Genomic DNA, 18,285 nt, shown 5'->3' on the forward strand with positions numbered 1-18,285 from the left:
GTTTCAAGTTCGACTTTGAATTTCGTTTAGTTCAATCTAAGTTGATATGCTAAAAATTCTATACGCTACAAGACGAAAAAATATGCTAAACTGACCAAAATGTTCACAAATTTAGCATAAAATATGTTAAATTGCCGACACAAGTCGTTCTGGAAAAACTTTCTAACAAACATACATCCATCCATCCATCTAAACGTTCGGATTTTAGTGATGTTAAAAAATAACTATTGGCCAAAAAAAATTGTATCCAAAGCTTAAAAATAACGAAGGAACACTATCAATTTCGCGCCAAAATTAATTGAAGCTTGTCAAACTCTTCTTCTTCTTCTTCTTCTTTTAATTAATAGTGGACCCCATCGTTTTTATTTCGATGATTTCGCCAACGTCAAGGTTGAAGATAAATGAAAGTGTAAAGTGCGTGTGATCAAAATATTAATTAGCAAGAGACAATCAAGGTAACGAGGTTCGGTATGCTCCGACAAATGACCGGTAGCTGATAATGACAGTTGAGACACTGAAAAAGGACAACACAATTGTTAGTGGGTTAATAAAAATTAAGATATCAAGTAATTGTCAAACTCAATCAGCAACTTTATTGAAAGTTGATATTTTAAAACAAAAAACTAAGTTCCCATTCCAAGATACCAGACTATTTTTTAATAAATGTGTTTTAACTAAGAATACGAAAAGAAAGTGGTCTCATAATTGATATATCTGAACCTCCTCATGTGTAAAATAAAATAAAAAATTGCAACCTAACCTGTCAATTGTTAAACAGATAGAAGCTTTTATTTGAAAATAATAATAGTAACAGTTTTTAACATTTTTAAAAATGGATGTAGCTGATACTTATTCTACCCAGAAGCAAGTAAAAGATGATGTAGGTGTGCGTTGCCAAAAGTTGTTTCAAGATTTTTTAGAAGAGTGAGTTTTGTTTTTACCGTATTTGTAATACATTTATAATTTATAACATAAACACAAGTAAAGGAATATTGTACAATGTAAACGTAAAGAAATAGTGTTTATTAACGATGAATTTTTAAAGAATTTTTCAATTTTTATATTAGGATATAAAAATCTACAATTCCTACCAAGCCCTCTGAGTAATATGGAAGAGAGCTTCGACTATATGTTATATTATGCTACAATGTTAAATTACTATTTAAACTTGTTTAACTAATATTGCAAACTATACCAACCTTTGAGTTTCTTCAACAACAGAATATTTGTAAAATAGTTTAAAAAAGCTGTTGATATTTGAAAACGAAATACAATTTTCATGTTAATAATTTCAGGTTTAAAGAAGACAATGAAATTAAATACGAGAAACCGGCAAAAGAATTAATAAAGCCAGAAGCCAGTACCTTAGAAGTCAGTTTTGATGATGTTGAACGATACAACCAGAATCTAGCTACAACTATTATTGAAGAATATTATAGAATATATCCATTTCTCAACCAAGCTATATTAAACTATGTGCTGAGTATAACTGACAGTAATGTTAAAAAGGAACTCGTTGGTAAAGAATGCTATGTGTCATTTGTAGATGTGCCTACAAGGCATAAAGTACGAGAATTAACGACAACTAAGATTGGGACGTTGATAAGAATTTCAGGACAAATTGTAAGAACTCATCCCGTACATCCGGAGTTAGTTTTGGGCACATTTGTCTGTTTAGATTGTCAGACTGTTGTAAAAAATGTTGAACAACAATTTAAGGTAAGTTTTTAAATAATCAGGAATATTTAAAAATCTCTTTATTTTGAGACATTATTAAAATGTTTATCATCAAGAAAAATACCACAATTCCTTAGACTCTTGCTTGTATGTTTATTATGTAAACATCATATTAGTTGAAGTTCATCATTTTTATTTAGTTTATAATAAAAAAATCTGTTTGTTTTATTGAAACATATTAATAATTATATTAAACTAGCTTTTACCCGCGGCTCCGTCCGCGCGGAATAAAAAAATAGAAAACGGGGTAAAAATTATCCTATGTCCGTTTCCTGGTTCTAAGCTACCTGCCCACCAATTTTCAGTCAAATCAATTCAGCCATTCTTGAGTTATAAATAGTGTAACTAACACGACTTTCTTTTATATATATAGATTTAAGAACTATAAATAAATTAACTAAAGTAATCATATAAGTAGATAATACGTAAGGTAAATCTTTAATTTTCATTACTTTATTTAATCTTTTTTTTATTTACAGTACACTTTACCAGCAATTTGTAGGAATCCAGTGTGCGCGAATAGAAGACGGTTCATGTTAGATGCTGACAAATCAGTATTTGTTGACTTTCAAAAGATAAGAATACAAGAGACACAAGCGGAGTTACCCCGTGGCTGTATACCACGCTCTCTTGAAGTCATACTTAGGGCAGAGGCCGTGGAATCTGTACAGGTATGTATTTTATAAAACCTTGACTTATATCAACTTGGTGGTTTTTAATTTTATCCTTTACGCTTATTTAATTGTAAAGTGCATTGTTTATCTACCATTTCTTTTTTTTATATTTTTTGAAGTGGAAGTAATTCCGCATTACATCTGATGAGTGTGGTGCCGTAGGCCTAATTTTAGTCCTCTTTCCCTTCCCACCCTGTTTCTAATAAGGAAAGGATGGGAAGGGAGGTGGATTTGATGGAGGAGGAGATGCATAGGAAGGTTAAATATTCTCTTTTTGTGCGTCTCCTTCGTCGATTGAGGATAGGCAACGCATCTGCAATTGCGAATGTCTATGGGCAGCGGTCGCTTCGCCATTTCGGCGAATTCATGTGGCCACTTGCTCGTTTGCCACCTTGTAATATAAAAAAAAATCTACCATTTGACTGAGTTTGGGATAAATAAGTCTGTATTAAATATATTCAGAGCCACTGTTCTCTTCACCAATACAAAAAAATAACATAGTGAGTTAATTCTAAAATAAAAATGTATAATTTAGATATATAGTTACACCTGGAAAGTTAACAACCTCTATAAGCGAGAAAAATATTGTTGCGCCTTAAACTCTCGCTTAACTAGGTTCAACTGTATTTTATTACATAATAAAAGAAAAGGTATATTTTAGGATACATGAACATGCAACTACATTAGAATCTAGAATTTCCTTGAATATTGAATACCATCTAATTTAATAATTTTAATTTGAAAAATTCTTGTATTTCTCATTCATATTTCTTTAACATTACAGGCAGGTGACAGATATGATTTTACAGGTACACTTATAGTAGTACCAGATGTTGGCTCCCTTTCATTACCTGGAGCCAAAGCGGAACTGACTACAAGGACTAGACAGGGTAATGAGGGTCAAATGGAAGGTATCAAGGGACTGAAAGCATTGGGTGTACGTGAACTGCATTACAAGTAAGTTGTGGAGTCTATTCATACATAGTCAAATAGTGATAGGTACAGAGCTACTAAATCTTAACCAATCTAATTAATGTAGTGTGTACTTTTTGAGAGATTTTTTTTTACTAATAGTGGTAGATTCCGCAACAATAATATTTGTTGGATGCAGGAATGGGAATGACTGGTGAAATACCACGACCACATAGAAGACAGGCGTCAAGCGGAAAAAAATTCGCGTTTTGTCTGATGAGAGTGGGCCGGTGGCCTAATTTTAACCCTCTTTCCCTTCCCACCCTTTTCTTATTAGGAAAGGATGGGAAAGGGAAGTGGATTTGGCGGAAGAGGGGACGCATTAGAGAGACAAATATCCTTTTTCTGTGTCATCCCTTTTCCGTTAAAGTTAAGCAGCATATTAGGATTTGCGGATGTCTATGGGCGTTCGCCTCGCTATTTCGGCGAATTCAGGTGGACATTTGCTCGTTTGTCTTTTTATATAAAAAAAAAAAAATTGTATAAGTAAGTAGTTAGTAACCTGGATAAGCTAGAATCCAAGGGACCGTGATATTTTCTTCGCTTATAGACGTATCTCTCTAATTCGAGTTTCTCGCTTATCCAGGTTCGACTGTATTTGTTTAAGTAAGGTAGTTAGTGTGGTATTAAAATGGTTTTCAGGACAGCATTCCTCGCGTGCAGTGTACAGGCAATGTCTCGTCGCTTTGGCACTGCGGAGATAACTGCAGATGATCTAACAACTGATGACATGAGGAAACACATGACTGACAAGGAGTGGAACCAGGTATAATATTTGAAAACATACCTAAATTTAGTAAAAGTCATACTTATCTCCTTAGCTTTATACCAGTCACATGACTTTGGTGCATTAGGTGTTATAAACTTTAGTCCCAGTGCATTCCTTTGGAGATCCCGGGACTCTTACCATTTGCACATGAAGATGGCCACTGAGGGGGTTTTAGTGAGTTAAGTCTCACATAATCCTGACTTTCCCTCCGAATTTTCCCACGAAAAAAAAAAGAAAAGAAAAGGTGAAAAAACTTTAATGTTTTGGCTTTGAATTTTTATCGTCGCCTGCCTGTTGCTAAGTCTACTTAGGACGGAAATTAAAATTAAATATTTATATTTTTGAAAATAATTACAGAATAAAGATGTAATTATAAACTAAATAACTATAGCTAAATACTTTAAAATACCTTTAAAATAAATGTTAACAATAAACATAATATATAATAAGTAGAACACAACCTTCAATCTCTTGTCGTTTTATAGTGAATATCAAACACAATTAATTCAGGAAGTATGTAGCTCTTTATCATCTCTATATTCTTGATAATTACTATGTTATTTTAATAGTATAAAACAAATTTCTTGATAATTCAATAAAAATTACAGTCTTTTTTACTCTTAAATGTGTCGGAATTGAGCGATAACGTGGAACGAATTTTAAGTAATTAAATAGCTAATAGGATAAGGTATTGTGAGAAAAAAATAATTGTTTTCTTGAGTATCTGGAATTTATGTATATGTTATGTATTATGTTAGTCTAAATTTACTTTACCGTTTGAATCTTTTAATTTTCTTAAACATCAGTTTCCACTGCTGACTTACCCGATTATTTCCACAGTGGAAACTCACAAGTACTTAATTTTTTTTTTATATGTTTTTCTATCTAGGTGTATGAGATGACAAAAGACAGGAATCTGTATAATAATCTAATAACAAGCTTATTTCCAAGCATACACGGGAACAATGAAGTAAAACGAGGAATATTACTTATGTTATTTGGAGGAGTCGCTAAAACTACTATTGAAGGTAGGTCAATATTAAATTTTAAAGGAAAAGCCAAATTAAATTTGATTTAATTTGGCTTTTCCTTTTTTTTGTAATTAACGTTAAAATTGATAAATTCTTATTAGTTAACAATTATTTATTTTCCTTCGCATATGTTTATGTAGGAATACATGATTTGATGTAATAAAAAAGATTTCTGATATTAAGAACTGCCTCGACAATGTTTTTGACCAATTTACTACTTGACTGCGGTAACTTGAAATATTATAGTCCTCTAGTCCTTCCCACTCTTTTCCTATTAGGAAAAAATGGGAGGTGGATTTAGCGGAAGAGGGGATGCATAAGGTGAAATATCCTCTTTCTGTGCGTCCCCTTCTTTGTTAATTAAAGGTAGACAACGCATCTGCATTTGCGGATGTCTATGGGCAACAGTCGTCTCGCTATTTCGGCGAACTCAGGTGACAGTTTGCTCGTTTGCCACCTATTGATATAAAAAAAAGCTTGAAAAAACATATCGATTTTTCGAAGTTAGATATTACAGAGATTATTTGTTTTATACATGTTTCGTCAGTGTAAACGTTAACATGTAAATATTATCAGGTACCACACTACGTGGTGACATCAATGTATGTATAGTGGGAGATCCGAGCACTGCTAAGTCACAGTTATTGAAACAAGTCAGTGAGATGACACCCCGTGCTGTCTATACTAGTGGCAAAGCATCATCTGCAGCCGGTCTCACTGCGGCTGTTGTTAGGGTGAGTATATTTATGTCTTTATATTTGGTTCCAAATAAAAGTCTTAGCATGGGTTTCTGTGACCAAAATATCCGTTTAAAACATATTATTATCTCTGTTTTGTCAAAGATAACATATTTTAAATTGAGATTTTGATCTCAGAAATCCACGCCAAATATTGCTTGTTTGTTTGTTTGTTTGTTTGTATGTGCCATTTTTGTGGTTAATATTTCTTAACCCAGCCTAAGTGACCTACATTCTATTTGAAATTGTCTCTATTTTTTAAAACAACTAATATCCCTCGTATATTCCTAATACAGTCGAACCTAGATAAGCGAGAAACCTCTATAAGCGAGAGTCATTATCCGGTCCCAGCTGATCTCCATAAGTGAGAATCTTTAGTTAGAGAGAATGAGGATTCTCTCTGATCTCTGATTATAGAGGTATAAGCGATAAAAATATGTCCGTCTTTTGGAATCTCGTTTATCCAGGTTCGACTGTATTTACCCACTATCATTACCCTTCTGTAAGTCGGGCAAAAATCAACATATAACTTGGTATTCCAGGACGAGGAATCATTCGACTTTGTAATCGAAGCGGGCGCACTGATGTTGGCTGACAATGGTGTGTGCTGTATTGATGAGTTTGATAAGATGGACCCCGGAGACCAGGTTGCTATACACGAGGCCATGGAACAGCAGACTATATCCATTGCTAAGGTTGGTCCAAATGTTTGGCAAATAAAAAAAAAATTGTTTCCTTGGTAATATTAATGGAAGCAGTTAAGGGATTTAAATTTGAAATTTCTGTGGTTTTTTTGTACTTAAAGTATTAATAGCTTTAGAAAATATTAGTGATAAACACAATGTTTACTTTATTTAACTTATATTTTACCAATACAAGAACGAAAGATAAATAATGTGAATGAATTAAAAAAAATGTAGGGTAAACGCGACAATTTTAGGCACCCAAAAATATAATCTCTAACTCATGCTAATTAATCTAATATATAAAATTCTCGTGTCACAGTTTTCGTTGCCATACTCCTCCGAAACGGCTTGACCGATTCTCATGAAATTTTGTGAGCATATTCAGTAGGTCTGAGAATCGGACAACATCTATTTTTCATAACCCCTTTTAAGTTTTTTTTTATTGCGCGCAGACGGAGTGGCGGGCGACAGCTAGTCATTTTATAATATTAGTACCAATATTAACAGTGAATAAAATTGGAGTGTCTGTAATATTGAAAAAAAATTATATTTCGTATACGTGATATTTCCTTTACCTATAACGAAAATATGTCTGTCTGTCCGTAAACCGTGTTTATTCCAGGTAATCTGAGTAATATCCGGATTAATTTTGAGCATATTATAGGCTACTTTTAATAATTTCTATTTATAACTAATATTAATTATTTCAGGCAGGAGTAAGAGCAACTTTAAATGCTAGAACTTCAATATTAGCTGCCGCCAATCCTGTAGGTGGTAGATATGACCGTGCGAAGTCTCTGCAGCAAAATGTAGCTCTCAGTGCACCTATCATGTCCCGGTTTGATCTATTCTTTATACTAATAGATGAGAGCAGTGAAATGGTTGATTATGCCATTGCAAGGAAAATAGTAGATTTACACTGCAATAAAGAAGAAACCTACGACTGTGTTTACTCTAGAGAAGATCTGTTAAGATATATTGCTTTTGCGAGATCATTCAAGCCGTTTATCACTGAAGTGAGTGTTGTTTTTTTTTTATTTGGCACAGATGTGGAACTTAGGCTACTTACTAAGTTTTTTAATTCTACACAGATAATGTGGTTACAACTAGTTGTGAATTAAATTGTGAAAACATAGTTATCTCAGTTTTTGTTAATTACATGTTTTTTATTGTGACGGCAGTGAAAATCAATTCTTATGTATATTTTTAGTAAGTTGTAACTCTTAAGTATTCATCATCATCAGCTCACTATATTATGTCTCATCCGAGGGGCTTGGAGCCTCCTCAAGTCACCCCTGACTAGGTCATAGTCAACCACACTGACCAAGTGCGGGTTGACTTCACACATGTCATTGAATTTTTTTTCAGATATGTGCAGCATCACGATGTTTTCCTTCCTCCTTAAATGTACATATGTAAATATAAAATCGGAAAACACATTGGTACATGGCGGGATTCGAACCAAGGACCTGCAGATTGCAAGTCAAATGCTTAAAACTCTGAGCCACCGACGCTCTAAGTATGTTAGTAAAAAAAACATACACACATACCCAAGCACAAACACATATATATACACGTGTGCACACATACAAGCATACTGTATAAATAAGTACCTGACTTTTAACTTACAGGAAGCAGAGTCGTAATAAAATTTTGTGAACCAATATATTTTTTTTATTATAGGAAGCAGGGAAGTTACTAGTGGAATACTACACAGTGCTGCGGGGGCGTGACGCGGGCGGGGCGGGGGCGGGGTCGGGGGCGTGGCGTATCACAGTACGTCAGCTGGAGTCACTTGTGAGGCTCTCAGAAGCCGTTGCCAAGTTGCACTGCAGCGGTGCTGTCACTGAACATCATGTACATGAAGCTTACAGGTATAGTCTGTTCTATACATGTTGTGTGAACAAAAAAAAAGGTCACTATCATGTGTATACTCTGTTCTAAAATAATCTTGGAAATTTGTAAATTAAAAAATGTCATTTTAGTTAATAAGTTTTGCAAATGCAAAATGCAGATGCGTAGCCTTCCTTTAACCGATGGAGAAAGGGATGCACAGAAAGAGAATATTTCCCCTTCCTTTGCGTCCCCTCTTCCGCAAATCCAGTTCCCCTTCCCATCCTTACCTATAAAGATAAGGGTAGGGAGGAAAAGAGGACTAAAATTAAGCCACCGGCACCACACTCATCAGACTGTACTCAGAATTGCTTCCACTTGACGTCTGTCTTCTGTGTGGTCGTGGCACTGCACCAGTCTTTCCCATTCCTGCACCCAACAAATATTGTTGTTGCGGAATCTACCACTGTTTAATTCTCAAATCTATTAAATGTATCTTTTTTTATACGTGATATTATAAATTCTTATGCAAATTAAACGTAAAGAAAACTTACAGGTTACTAAACAAATCTATAATCCGAGTTGAGCAACCTGATATACATTTAGATGAAGATGATCCTCAGTCGGAACCCATGATGGAGGTTGACCAAGACCCATCTACAACCACCACGGGTGAGTATCCTGTTTTTTCAAAGTTTAACATATTTAATTATTTGTGGCTTAATTTCTTATTAGAGGACGTCGGTGGCTCAGGTGTTAAGTACTTGACTTGCAATCTGCAGATCCTGGTTTCGAATCCTGCCATATACTAATGTGTTTTTCGATTTATACATTTACATTTATCCGAGGTTCTTAAGGTGAAGGAAAACATCGTGATGCTGCACATATCTGAAAAGAAATTCAAAGATATGTATGAAGTCAACCCGCACTGGGCCAGTATGGTTGACTATGGCCTTGTCAACCCTAACTTAGGGTAGGCTCTGAGCCCCTCAGTGGGGATGTATAGTGAGCTGATGATAAATTCCTTATTAGTTATTTTTTAATGCTACTCAATGTTACTGAGAAAATATTATCAAACTCTCATGCTGTCATCACTCTGCTGCTCAACTCAACTCAACTTTAACTATTAATTTTTCAATGAACGGTTCAAAAAAATTAGTTTTTTTTTTTTAATTTCTTTCTAGTAAACGGAGACTCATCTGGAAAGAAGAAACTAACCCTATCATTTGAAGAATACAAATCTCTAAGTGTCATGCTTGTTGTGTTTATGAGGAAAGAGGAAAGCGAAGCTGAATCTAGAGGTAAGTTATATTTTTTTAATGCTTTTGCCCACGACTTCGTCCGCACGAAAGTAAAAAAAAATGTTAGTAAAAAGTAGTAGTAATAAATTTAGCTTGTTACTCAATAATAATGTAGCTTCCTAATGAAAAAAGTTATTTTTAAATCAGTCCAGTAGTTTTTGAGTTTATTCTATAATCCGACATTGCAGATGCGTTGCCTACCTTTAATTGACAGAGGATGCACAGAGAGAGACTATATTCTCTTCCTATGCGTCCCCTCCTCTGTCAAATCCACTTCCCATTCCCATCCTTTCCTTATAAGAAAAGTGTGGGAAGGGAACATGGACTAAATTGGTATCCAGCACCACACTCATCAGACTGTACTTGGAATTACTTCCACTTCACGTCTGTCTTCTGTGTGGTCGAGGTATTTCAATTCGGCACTGTTGTCACATTGATGTCATTGAGGTGTCATGTTATAGTACCCGGGTAGTACACTGATTATTCTTTCAGGTGAGGAGAGCGCAGGTATGCGTAAGAGTGCAGTAGTAAACTGGTATTTAGAGCAACTGGTGACACAAGGACAGATAGAAAATGAAGACGAGTTGGTTGAAAGGAAAGTTCTGGTTGAAAAAGTTATTGAAAGGCTCATGTATCATGTAAGTATAGATAGCCGCTCCTGTTTGTTAAGAAAATATATAATTTTTAATTTTAATATCTTACCAGCCATTATGTACCTTGAATTCATGTAAATTCCTGTTTATTTCTAACTAGCTTTTACCCGCGACTCCGTCCGCGCGGAATAAAAAATAGAAAATGGGGTAAAAATTATCCTATGTCCGTTTCCTGGTTCTAAGCTACCTGCCCACCAATTTTCAGTCAAATAGACTCAGCTGTTCTTGAGTTATAAATAGTGTAACTAACACGACTCTCTTTTATATATATAGATTTTTGACTAAGGGAAATTTTAAATGTGTTCAAATGTAAGGTTTATTTCAAGAAAAGAAAAGAGATTGTCTAAAATGGTGATGAAATATAGTTTGTGTCTATCACATGTTTTTTTTAAAATAAGATTTGCATATTATATGTTTTTCTATTTTATTACAGGATCAAGTTATTATACCTTTGACAACCACTGGTCTAAAAGCAACTCAGAAATCATCAGAACAAGAGATAGAAGACGATCCATTATTAGTCGTCCACCCAAACTTCGTTGTGGACGCATAATTGATTTTTATTTTTTAATTATTATGCTGGTCTTATTATAATAATTAATGATGATTTTTTTTTAAGTTTTGTTTTTTTTTGCTGATTAGCAAATCCCTTCCAAAATTTTCAAATCACTGAACTGAGATTTCTGCTCCGTTACTCTTCCTGTTGAAGATTAAGACAATGTTAAAAGACAATTAAATACTAAAATTTTTATAGTTTATTGTTTACAGTTGAAAGAGAAAATTGCAGAAAAAAATTTTGACTATAATATCAACTTCTAGAATAGAACCTGTGAACAATGATTACCAAAAATGTGTAATCAAATGGTTAGTAGATTCAAGAGTATCACAGAAGAATCCAAAATATCCAGTATCAAGTTTAGGACACAAATAAGTGTTCATTTAATGTAACCAGGTAATGACAATATACATTTTATATTAGGGCAAAAACACAAATTGTATTTTTAACTAGCTTTTACCCGCGACTCCGTCCACGCGGAATAAAAAATAGAAAACGGGGTAAAAACTATCCTATGTCCGTTTCCTGGTTCTAAGCTACCTGCCCACCAATTTTCAGTCAAATCGATTCAGCCATTCTTGAGTTATAAATGGTGTAACTAACACGATTTTCTTTTATATATATAGATATGTAACTTCAAACTTTCGTGTTTTTTTATAAGGGGCAAATGAGTGGCGGTAACACCAAGATGATCATCGAAGCCCATGGACATCCGCAACACTAGAGGAACTGCAGATGCATTGCCAACCTTTAAGAGACATATATGCTTGCTTCTTGAAGGACCTTAAGTTGTAAAAAAATAAAACACAGATTAAAAATATAATTTATATTCAACACCGTTCAAACACTTTATATAAATCACTCAAGTTTGCTATTTGTAATATCACTCCGTTAGTCACAAATCTATTTGGAGGTAGAAAATTTCTTCGTATCGCTGGAAATATGACATGTTCTTGTTTCCATTCTTCTGATTTTTGTGTTTCTTGTATAGAATCAGGGTTCGGTTGAGAATAAAAGATGGCGGTCTGACGACAGAAAGTATCGAAGCATTCCTTCTCTGAATCCCAATTCACTTCGGTAACTAAACGAACTAGATATGTTGGTAAAGCACCCATGAATGGAGTGTGACCATCTAAAAAAGAAAAAAATAATAAAACAATCGTCCATTGCTGGATAATAACTCATTTTTAAACCTCCAATATTTTATAAAAAAAAAATCTTAAAGTTTAGATGGATGGATGTTTCTTTAAAGGTATCTCCAGAACGGTTGAACAGATCTTGATGAAATTTGTTACAGACATAGAACATAGTCTGGAAAAACTACTTATTAAGTTTTTTTTTTTTAATTCCGCGCAGTAGGAGTCGCGGGTAAAAACTAGTATATATATACAATAATAATATACCAAGCAACAAAGGCAACGCCAAAAGTTCACCATCTGCATTCATTTCCAATGAGAAGTATTCAAACAACATTTCCTTCTTACTGAGCAGAAGTAATGTCATTTGCTTTGCCACTTCGCACATTTCACCTGAAAAAAAACTTACTCTATAACACGTCTATTGATGTTACGTAACAGTTAATTCGCTAACCTTCGCTAGTTGGAGAGACACCTCAAGAAGAACAATTAATTCTATTTATATTATTAGTTCGAATCCACACCACCGCTACAAACCGCTACCATCAGCGATAAAATGGCGAAAATTAAAAAAGCACAAAATACTACGTCTTATAGTCTATCCATTTATAGTGATATATACCAACAAATTAAAAAAAATCACAGGTATACTTAGTTTTGATCGTCTTGAGAAGGAAAACGATCTTAACTATATCTAATTTGTTCCAACATAAAAGATAGGGTAGTTTTTATTTAGACTATATTGATGGAGAATAAATTACTGGATTTATAAACGAATCAAATTTAAGCTGTTATTACTGGCAAAGTAAAAAGTGACAGGTAAATAACAAGAATATGTCACATTTCGTTACATGAAAGAGAAGGAACATAAAGCGTAGGCGCACGGAAAGAGACAGATATAAAAAACTAGCTTTTACCCGCGACTCCGTCCGCGCGGAATAAAAAATAGAAAACGGGGTAAAAATTATCCTATGTCCGTCTCCTAGTTCTAAGCTACCTGCCCACCAATTTTCAGTCAAATCAGTTCGACATATCTTGAGTTATAAATAGTGTAACTAACACGACTTTCTTTTATATATATAGATATGTCATTATTAATTTTTATAGTGATTATTGTTTTTACCATATTGTGAGTTCCATTCTGTTTCCTGCGTCTTTAGACCTAACATCATCAGTTCTTCGAGAGGCAACGGGTTCGACAACTTGATCAAACCAAAGTTTTGAAAGTCGTACAACAACGTCTCGTAGAAAAGTTCCTCCCTGCAACACATTTCTAAAGGTCAGTATATCGTTCGTTTTTCCACCAATTTAATAGATATATGTCCATCTTTTTCATGTAACGAAATTTGCCTAAACTGATGCATTTTTAAAACACTCCACTTGTATCTAGTCTTACAGCTAGCGTTGCTAGGTGTCCGGATAAAGCCGGACGTAGGTAGGCTTTTGATTGCGTGTCCGGCCAAAATAAATGGTTTTCCGGCTTTTGTTAGGCTTTTTACATTACTCAAACGAAAGTGTACCTATTAATACTGAGACAAAATCCTAAATAATATAGGGTGTCCGACCTTTCTACCCAAATGTCCTTCCAAACTGGCTGGTCTGTCCGGCTAGTAGGTTTGGCGAACTGGCAACCCTACTTACAACCGTACTTAGAGTTTTTTTAATTGATCACTAAGAGTAATTACGGTATATTTAGTATAAGAATCATGCCTTGTCAAAAGGGGGTGGGCAGTAGAGGTCAGTTGTGCTTGAGTATCGAAAATTTAAAATATAACTATACTCAAAAATACTAATATGCTTACAAACCCTATGGTAAAGTCTAGTTTTTTTTTAAGAATTATAACTTATTGAAATACTCACGTTAATTTCGTCGTATTACATAAATATAATTTAGTAGAATGTTGTATTAAAGATTGATGGCAATCAATGCAAGCGATGAATATTAGATTCGCTAATATTTCTCTCAAATTCATATTACAATTATTTTCTACGTCCATACGTAGTTGTTTAACACTTGTAAGTTTCGTTTCTACCCTCTCATATTTAAATGTTCTGGTTTTAAAGGATTCCTTTGGATCTATATAAGTTATATTTGCTTGGTCCACTGCGGTATGCAAATTCCATTTTTCTTTGCCTTTTATTTCTTTTGGTTCCTCTATTAGAGAATTTTCTAGAATATCTGAAGTTTCATCATTAATTTGTACGATTGGTTTATCTTTAATTTCAGAAACAATTTTCTCCGTCTCTTTTGCATTATTTGTTTCGTTTTCATTACGTTTGGAAGCGATTTGGAAAAATTTATCAATTTTCTGTGTATCTGAACTAACTCTGACTAAATCTTTGGCGTAAATTTTTGCTCCATCGGTTGTTTTTTTAATAATTTCATCGACCATTGTCGCGCCAGGTAGACGAGCCTGTGTAAAACTGAAATATTACCACTTGCCTAGACCCCTTAGACCCTTTTTTCTCTAAACCCTGCCATTATAGTCATCGCTATCGCGCCAGTGAAAATGGAACATTAAATGCTCACGGCTTATTCTATTAGTAGAATTAGGGTTTTCTAGAGGTTTGAGACGCAGTCATAAGCCGATTTAGTTAGTTAAATAGAATAATTTCAAAGAATGGGAAGAAAAGCTGAAAGCTTAAATAGTTGGCGCTGGCGTAAAGAGTGGGCTATCATTTTTTCTTTTTTAATTATTAATTTTTTGTTATAAAATAATTTTAAATTGTATCGTAAAAAAAACTCGTTGCTATGAATACAATCCACAGAATACTTTGAATGTAAAATAAAATGTTTTTATTTTATATCTGTGATATTACTTTTTCTCAGTATTGCCAGCACTGAAATTATTCTATTATACTTAAAATATAAGACTTTTTGTGGTGAAAAATTAATATTTGTAATAAAAAAATGAAAAAAAATATTTACCTGCGTATACATAACCCTGGATGAATTACAACTGAGCAGTTTTGCTTCAATGCAAGATTTAATTTTGTCAATTATCTGCTCTTCATACAAAAATTGAACTTCATGTTTTGTTGGATGTACATTCACATCTACATTTCTTGGATCTAATTTGAGAAAAAACAGTTTTAACTAAGAAAAAAACTATTTTTTTTTATATGACTAAGTGAAATAGAGTGAGTATAGTTTAAGGTTTTTTTAAGGCCGTTTAGACAAAACAGAAGGCGTGGAGTAGAGCAGATTTTTTTTTGTCAAATAAAATTAATCTTTATACGATTTAATTTTATTTTACACGTCTTTTATTATCAAGATCAAGGGTAAAAAAGACATAAAAAATAAACCTTGTTTTAATTACATAAAGTTCAATTTTATTTGTATTAAAAATTTGCTCTACTCTCCGCCCCTGTCTATATAGACAAACTTTGAGAGGAGATATTTTACTCATATTTTTTTCTACACTAACTTATCGTTGGTTTCTGAGATGAAAATCTCGTCATTTCTGACATTATCTTTAACAAAACAGTGATAAGAACATTTTTAAACGGGTATTTTGGTCTCAGAAACCCACTGTAAGAGATGCAGTCCTTTATATCCTATATATTTATCTATGTTAATATTACCTAGTTCGATACTGAGGTAGACATAAGAATGTGCATTCTTCGGCAAATATGTTGAATAAACGGAATCCACCGCTTTTCGTATACCTGAAAAAAGAAAACTTTAACTTAAATATAAACATTTATTATTAAAAACATTTAATAAGTAACAAAAAAATACTTTTATTTATTAATTAATTTTTCTATTATATTTTTTACAGGTAGTCAAAATTTAAAATACAAATAAAAACTAAGTGTTGGTGGCTCAGGGGTTAAGTACTTGACTTGCAATCTGCAGGTCCTGGGTTCGAATTCCGACATGTACCAATGTGTTTTCGATTTAAATATATAAATTTATCCGACGTTCTTACGATGAAGGAAAACATCGTGATGCTGCACATATCTGAGAAGAAATTCAAAGATATGTGTGAAGTCAACCCGCACTTGGCTGTGGTTGACTATGTCCTAGTCACCCCTAACTTAGGGTAAGCTCCGAGCCCCTCAGTTTGGACGTATAGTGTGCTGATGATGAAATAAAAACTTACTCTGTGAATCCACTAAACGATGATTTATAAATAAGAGCATGGTTCCTCTCTTATGTGAGTAATTGACATTAGTAACAAATCCATGCAGCGACATTTTCAATGTTTCATCCTTTAATTCAATTTCTAACAACTCCCTGGCGATGTTATTTCCATGAATCTTTAAATATACAATTTAAAAAAAAACATATATTAAAACAACAATATAAAAGCTTTCATTTAATGATTAAGCAGTACCTTAGATTTCTAATACTAAAATCTCCTAACCGAGTACGACAGCAAATATTTTATTTAAAAAAAAAACTATATTACTAACAATCCTAATATTTTCCACCACTGTTGACTTAATAGACGTTTTGATGTCCGTATTCTCTCCGAATTTCTTCAACGTGAAGCCAACATGACTATTATGTATGGCATATCCACCTACAACCTCCATTATATATGAATATTCTTCTGTTGCACTTCGGAGAGACTTCTTACGAGCTAATACATTATAGAAGAGGTCTTCGACAGTTATTTGTGTACCGTTGTTACCAGCACATGCCTTTATTGGACCTTTCAGTTTACTATTTTCATATGAAGCCCTGCAAAAAAATTTATAATTCAAGTTTATCTCCAGCTTGAAGGACCAATGTGCAAGTTGCCATGAAAGATGTCATAAGATATGTTGTATACATTGAGAAATGGACCAAAAATATTTGAGTCCATTGAATCAGCGGCACCATTGGACCAGTTTGATTAGGTGAGTCCAAAATAGAAGTGGCAGGTTAAAGAGCTTCCCTTTTAGTAAATTATTTTGTAACCTCGAAATAACACTTGTATTAAAGATCATTGTTATCTCTGTTTTAGTCTTAGTGATAGTGAAGATAGCATGTTTTTTTAAATATTGAAATTGCACACTTATTTGTATCTCAAATTACATCGTACTTATAAGCGCATTTATCAGCCGCTGTCTTCGTGAGTATAGTGAGGTGTGAAATATAGCTGATACTAGCCAGGGCTTCACCTCGGAAGCCATATGTACTGATCTCCTGAAGGTCCTCATATTGTTGAAGTTTGGATGTTGTGAACCTCTCACAAACAATGTCTAAATTATCATGCCTAATGCCAGTACCATTGTCTTGGATCTGAAAGAAAGAAATAGAAATTTAGAACAATTTAATGTGTCAAAATAGAAATTCAATATAATGTTGTAATGAAATCAATATCATCTGAATTTACCTGTAAATATTTTAAGCCTCCCGCTTTAACGGTTATTATTATGTTTGTAGCATTTGCATCTAAACTGAAAATAAAGAATAAAATAATCAATATAATGTATTAAATAATCAAAAACTATGAATAAAAATCATAATTATGAATCAATTCATTTATGAAGCATGAAAATGGTCATGTCGGATTACAAGGGGAGAGAGGCCAGACAGCTGTGGGTCTACTGTAATGGTTTTTGTTTTTATATTATATATTCATAAACTATTAATAAAAAAAAACAAAAATAAGGTAACAAAAATTACAATTTATTTTATGTATTAATTGCCTAATGAAAACGACAACATAAGAAAAATTTTCCATGTAAAAGGCCATAATAGGACTTTTAACTTGCCTCACTTTTGTGTTCTGGATTAGGTATTAATGCTCGAAACCAAATAAACTTGTGAGTTCTATCTTTATATCGTAAACAATTTTAAGACTTAATGAGGGTAAAAAAGAACACAATGTAAACGTATACTTTGTATGAATAAATAACAAAACAGAAAGTTGTCTAATGGGTGAATAGATTAAACTCGCCTGTTTTCAATTAATTCTTTCAGAGCATTGGCGGGTCTTTGAACAATCTCACCAGCAGCTATACGATTCACAACATTCTCATCTAATTTTCTAATAATTCCTGGTTCTGCCATTATCGTTTCATATTATTTAATTAACACTAAGTTGACAAAACGAAAATAATCAAGAGAATTTAGGTTTGACGTTTCCCGCATTTTTCTTAGTCAAAGAGATACTACACTTGGCCTTTGGCGTAAAAGTCAAGAACTCTATGGCAGTTTAGCTAATTTTGATTTGCCAGATTTTGTTTGACAACTTCTTTCAATC

At 33.4% G+C, this 18,285-nt stretch overlaps 2 protein-coding genes across 2 annotated transcripts; one reads left to right on the plus strand and one right to left on the minus strand.

Moving 5' to 3' along the window:
* Positions 1-668: 668 nt before the first annotated feature.
* Positions 669-10,969, plus strand: LOC123722387 (DNA replication licensing factor Mcm6-like). Its single transcript, XM_045684083.1, has 14 exons — positions 669-924; positions 1,296-1,719; positions 2,217-2,408; positions 3,196-3,368; positions 4,026-4,149; positions 5,042-5,180; positions 5,760-5,917; positions 6,463-6,615; positions 7,317-7,622; positions 8,290-8,480; positions 8,996-9,111; positions 9,624-9,740; positions 10,233-10,378; positions 10,827-10,969. The coding sequence occupies exons 1-14, from the start codon at positions 833-835 to the stop codon at positions 10,944-10,946; spliced, it is 2,451 nt and encodes an 816-aa protein (XP_045540039.1). The 5' UTR covers positions 669-832; the 3' UTR covers positions 10,947-10,969.
* Positions 10,970-11,779: 810 nt separating this feature from the next.
* LOC106720472 (DNA mismatch repair protein Mlh1) lies at positions 11,780-18,250 on the minus strand. Its single transcript, XM_045684084.1, has 11 exons — positions 17,980-18,250; positions 17,413-17,476; positions 17,119-17,318; positions 16,505-16,775; positions 16,192-16,348; positions 15,671-15,754; positions 15,015-15,157; positions 13,946-14,499; positions 13,209-13,345; positions 12,353-12,478; positions 11,780-12,081 (listed from the first exon to the last, which is right to left on the minus strand). Exons 1-11 carry the CDS (start codon positions 18,090-18,092, stop codon positions 11,780-11,782), a joined length of 2,151 nt encoding a protein of 716 aa, XP_045540040.1. The 5' UTR covers positions 18,093-18,250.
* Between the last annotated feature and the right edge of the window lie 35 nt (positions 18,251-18,285).

This window comes from Papilio machaon, chromosome 24, assembly GCF_912999745.1.
Source record: "Papilio machaon chromosome 24, ilPapMach1.1, whole genome shotgun sequence".
Lineage (NCBI taxonomy): Eukaryota > Metazoa > Arthropoda > Insecta > Lepidoptera > Papilionidae > Papilio > Papilio machaon.